At 42.4% G+C, this 5539-nt stretch overlaps 1 protein-coding gene across 2 annotated transcripts in view; it reads left to right on the top strand.

The window, feature by feature from the left end:
- Positions 1 to 5539, top strand: part of EDARADD (EDAR associated death domain) — a 67065-nt gene that overhangs the window by 44082 nt on the left and 17444 nt on the right. For both annotated transcript variants that reach the window (XM_019527484.1, XM_019527483.1), the window contains exon 5: positions 4384 to 4429. In XM_019527484.1, the coding sequence (XP_019383029.1) occupies positions 4384 to 4429 (46 nt within the window). The remainder of the gene's footprint in view (positions 1 to 4383; positions 4430 to 5539) is intronic.

The following is a 5539-nucleotide window of genomic DNA, read 5'->3' as shown; positions in this document are numbered from 1 at the left end:
AGCACAGGCTCCAGGTGGCTGTAGCAGGAAGCACTGGGCAGCTGCAAGGGGGAGGAGCCACTTTCCCCTCCTTGTGGAGAAACAGTTTCTGCCTGGCCGGTGCTGCTGCTGTTTAGCATGAGCAAACGAGTCTGGAGCATGTGTGGGCTGGGTCGGGCTGTGCTGTGGGTTCCAGTTGGTCTGCTCCTGCCAGTGTCAGTCTGGAGCGCGTGCAGGGCAGGGTGGTGGCTGCACACTGTTGGCGGTGGAGGGGAGGAGCTGCAGGGTGCACGGGCTCCAGGCTGTTCCAGAGAGGGGGGCAGGTGCTGACCAGCTAAGGAGTGTACAGACTGGGGGATTTTTTGAACACCCCACCATACCCACAAACCCCACAACCATACCCACCCCCAGACACAATCACACACTCCACAAACACCAAACCAACCCACACCCCCTTGCCCCCCCACAAGCCCCACACCCCATACCCCTCCCCACATGCACCTTCTGCACACAGACACCTGTGTGCCTCTGGGGGGAGCCCTGCTCACTACCCACACCCCACATACACACACAAACACATCCCCCCACAAACCCCATACCCACCCACCCATACCTCTCCACACCTGCCACAATATATGAGTAAGATTTCATTTTGAGCTATTATGCAATCACCTCTATATACATGATGCGCGCACACACAAATCAGGAAAAAAATATTTTTTAAAAATACAATTAAAATATATTATTATGGATGTTTGATTTTTACTATATAATTTAGTTTTTTTCCAGTTCCAAAATGGCAACCCCCTTTCCCAAATGGAGTACTTCCAGGGCAAGGGGAGGGACCTCTGGTGGCAAAGGTTAGGGGTTAGGGGGCAGGACTTCCGGTCCCAAGATGGCGGCCAGGGGGTGGGGCTACCCTTGCGGCCCTCAACAGCTCACCAAAACTTGTTAAGTGGCCCTTCAGCCACAATAATTGCCCACCCCTGCTATAGACAGTTAAATTACTTTTGAGATACAGTGATGTTAAATACATCTAACTGCACTTCAGTTGATAAAAATTAAGATAAATGAACTGGTGAAATAGAAATTTTGGGATAGATGTTACAAATTAGTGGCTTTTTTAAATATACACAGCTCACCAAAAATATGTCTTTTTCATTACACAAAAAATTAGCATCCAGGTCAGAGTTCAAGATAAATAGATTCTTACTTTCTTTCATGCTTCTGATTTTGTGATCCTAGCATAGGCAAATTTTGCAATTTTGTCTCAAGTGTTGAGATTTTTAATGTTTGGTGCAAGTCCCAGGTTTCAGGGAAATGTCTGAAAGAGTGACCTGTATTCACCATAAAAAATAAGAAATCATAAGACAAAAAGAACCCATTTGAGTTTTTTTGATAAATATATGCATTATTTTAAATTTAACTTAAAGTAGGCATAAATCAAGGGAAAGACATCCATTTCTTAGATCCTTTCAGAGTCACCCATGAACCCAAAGGCTGCATGCCCACACACCGGCATATGTGGCTTGTGGTGCCACAAAACCTCTTTGTGCTGGCACAAAACCTCACACATGGAATGTTAAAACATACTATGCACTGCAGATTCGCAGCACGGGAGCAAAATTTGCTACTGAGGTTTCCAAGTAGCAAAAAAACCCCCCAGAAAAACCCCCATACATGGTGCATGCTATAGTAGCATGTGCCAGAACAAACGGTGGCTTGGTCTTCCAGGAAGATGCTCTGGCTGCCAGCCAGAGCATTTCCTCTCCTCCATTTGTGCCCCAGCTGCTCCAGCACACTGGGAGCCAGGAGAAGCTGGGCACAGACAGTTTGCGCAAAGTGGGACACAGGGCCCCACAACAAAACACACATGTAGGGGCATGCGCTGTGGGACAAAGTAGTGCCGTGAATTTGTGCTGCTACTATATGTGCTGCTGCAGGTGCATAGCCCTGCTCATCTGGACACAGCCAAAGAGTTTTTGTGACAAGCTTTTCTTCTTCCTTCCAAATTCCCCTTTGGGAATTTTTTCCATAGGGCTCCAAAATGCCTCCTTTCGTTCAAGAACTATCAGAGAAAATGGAGATAGGCTTCTGTGTGAATGATAGCTGATATATCTATACATAGGATTTATTGAACTTGGATACCTACATGGCAGTTTTGAGTGAAAAGCTCCTGAATAACAAACTTACATTCTACCTAGATCGAACTGAAAAGAAACTGGTAGAAAGGGGAAACATTTAAAAAACAGTCCTTTCCTTTTTTGTCTTATTGTCATGAGGGTTCACCTGTTGTTGGTTTTCATTTAGGCATGTACCATATTCTGTGATGTTTTTGCTTTTTGGATAGTTGTCCACAAGGTAATGGAAGGAAATGGCTAAATGTATTTGCTTTTGTGATCAGGGCCACTTAAGCATTTAATGGGAAATTTCTGATTGGATCTCTCTATATATAAAGGGCTTAGTCCATCTGTCTGTGTATCTGTCTGTCCGTAAGGCTCTTTAAGGGTGCTGGGAGCCCGGCATGGTGGGGAGGGAAGAGGGGGTGGTGAGCTGAGGAAAAGTGGTAGCCAGGCTCATGGCTTCTGTGAGGCTACTGTGAGAAGACAATTAGATGCACAACACCATCAAGAAAGTAGCTTCACAGTAGCTGGGAGCCTGGCTCCCACTTTTCCTCAGCTGGGCCCTCCCTCTATGCTCCTTCTTCATGCTCTGACTGGCTGTTTGTCAGCCAGAGCACAAATAAAGCATTACAGACAGACAGACTTAAGCTTTTAGAATATTAGAATTGTAGATGTCATTTACCTTGATATAACTGGATTAGACTGTGCACAGGGATTTGAGTGTGTGCATGTGAGTGCTTATCATATCTATTCAACTTAACCATATACTGTTTATGGTTTATAATAGATTTACTAATATGGAAAGTGCTAGTAGGTCTAGGGTATTGTGTTACAGTGCATAGTATAACCTACATAGCTTACTTGTATTTGCAGGGATGGCCTGCAAGCTGCTGTCTGTGATACTTTTGGATGAATGATGCTATACCAAAGTCAACTGTGTTTTACTGTAGTTATCTAATGGACTTCCCACCCTCCCATACTTTGATCTTTAAATCTGCAGTAAAGATATTCCACCTGGCTTTACATTCGCCCAAGAAGGGTAGGAAGAACCAGGGTCAATTTTCTCGCTTCTTCCCCTTTTTCAGTTTGTCCCAGCCCAAGAATCAAGGCACTGTCCTTTTGTTTGTTAGCTGTTACAGAATCATGTGCTGTATCCTCTGACTACTGAGTAATTGTGCTTGGTTAGTAGACAAAAAGTGTGTGCATGCTAACTTTAAAAGGAAGGAGGGTTAGAAAAGAGCCAGCAAAATGTATAGAATCATAGGAAGTCAGGGATGGAAGGGACCTTAGGCCATCTAGTCCATGCCCCCCTGCTCAAAGCAGGACCATCCACAACTGAAAGCATTGTAGCCAAAGCTTTGTCTAGCTGAGTCTTGAAAAGCTCCAAGGATGGAGGTTCAGCTCTTGTCTAGAACTGTTTCCCAGATATAAAAAAGGCCTTTAAAAAGTGCTGCTCAGAGTCAAGGGAACAGTCCCTTTTTGTGGTATTAGCAGCCCCGTTTATGCCAGATTACACCAACTGAAGGTATAGGCCAGGCTTTCCTCAGAAAGTAGTGAGGGAACCTTCAGAAGTCAAGCAGCTGGAATTGTTCAACAGCTGTTGGTATCTTATGAAAAAAATAAAGAAACTAGAAAGTTCTTGTTCATGTTTTATGCTGAATGTGAATGACTCCTATTGCAATTCTACAATATTTTTCATGACTATGCCTCATGAGGGCACCTTGTACCTTGTTACAGCTGACCATTTTCAGACATTGAGTCCTGCAGTCAATCCTGAATGAAAATCAGTAAAACTGCATTAAAAAACCTAAACAAACCAACCACCTTACCACAAAGATGGGTGTGGGGAGAGAGAGGACACTCTACTCCAGAGATACAATTCTTATTACAGTAAGAATAACTTGTCATTCAATGTGTGTGTGTATAAAATAGTATGTATGTGGTACTGTTCTTTTCTGTTCTCATTCACAGATGGACTGATATTAAATAACTGTTGAGAACAAAAATGATTTGCTGATGCAAAAAACAGTTGCTTTTCTATTACATGGTAGGTCATAATGTAAAGATGTTGCATAAAAAGGCTGCAATTCATCAACTTTTGTGTCTCCTTTTTGAGAGATAAAACTGATATATTTCCTTTTTCCGTTCCCTATCTGACCTTTTTAGATAATTCAATTTTTTTTTCTAAACAAACTTTCACCCAGTAACAAATTAAATTAGGAAAATTATTCTAGATTATTTGGATACATTATTTTAATCCATGGATCCTTTCTGCTTGTAGCCAGAAGAGGATGACAGTCAAAACCATACTGGAGAATCACTTTCAGGTAAGCTCTTAGATTTATTGATTCATGTACTTAGTTATTTTTAGAGTTTCTTCAGTTAAGTCCTTGTTAGTCTGATGTTTAGCATTACCAAGAAATATTTGGGGTTCAAAATATGTGACGCCTACCCAATTTTATTGGGTTTGTGTATTTTATTCATATCCATCTGAGCTACTTATAAGCCTATAGAGGCAGTTTTCCATATTGTGAGAACTTTTATGTTTAGCTCTTCAAATGGCAATCCCTGGCAAATGAGAGAGAACATTTTACTACCTGATTTCAGAGATTGATTCTTTGAGCTTCTTCAAGCTCTGTATCTAAATGCAGTCCTATTTATTTTTCTCATAAAGTAAAGTATATATTTTCTTCAGTAACTTGAATTTACTTAAATACAAGATGAGGTTCCCCCTTGCTCCTCCAATTAGCATGGGAGGAAAAATCCCTCATTTTATATTAGTATACAAGGGAAAATCTCACTAAATACATCATCTATCATTAAGCTGCTACCAAAAGCAGCTTGTGCTGAGAAATGCAAACCAACTACAAAGTTAATTAAATGTAGCCAACACTGAGCATGACTATAAAAGAAATGGTCCATCTTGGGCAAACATGCTAATGGGAACCTTATTTTTCATGGAGGGGATATCCTATATGCAAGTCCCAAGCCTGGAAACTTTGGAGTTCAGATGCCCCCTAATCTTACTTGCTTCTAGCCAAAAGGCTGAGGAGAGCTAAGGGAAAAGTATGTAAGTAACCCCCCATTGTATAAAACCCGTCAGAATAAGATATGTAGTAGTGCTCATTGCATGTTGATCCCCTCAATGCTTACTCTTGTTCAGGTCATGGTGAGCCACTACACTGCATACATTTTTACTTCCTCTTCACTCCCACAGAAGAGCTTAGCCTTTGTTTCCTATTTCCAGTGATTCCTGTTTCTTCACCAGCCTTAAATGCCTGGCAGACATCACCAAATGGGGCCCCAAACAGTACACCCAGAATCCCTCTGTTGCTTCCCTTTGTGAAGGGGCAAGCTCAGGGCCGAGTCTCAATTCGGCCCACCCACCTCTCTACATAGCGCAGTCTGCCCACACTCTCCTGCCACAACTTTGCTAT

This window comes from Gavialis gangeticus, unplaced genomic scaffold, assembly GCF_001723915.1.
Source record: "Gavialis gangeticus isolate Ggan-Ray unplaced genomic scaffold, GavGan_comp1, whole genome shotgun sequence".
NCBI lineage: Eukaryota > Metazoa > Chordata > Crocodylia > Gavialidae > Gavialis > Gavialis gangeticus.
This window is presented reverse-complemented; position numbering and strand designations above follow the sequence as displayed.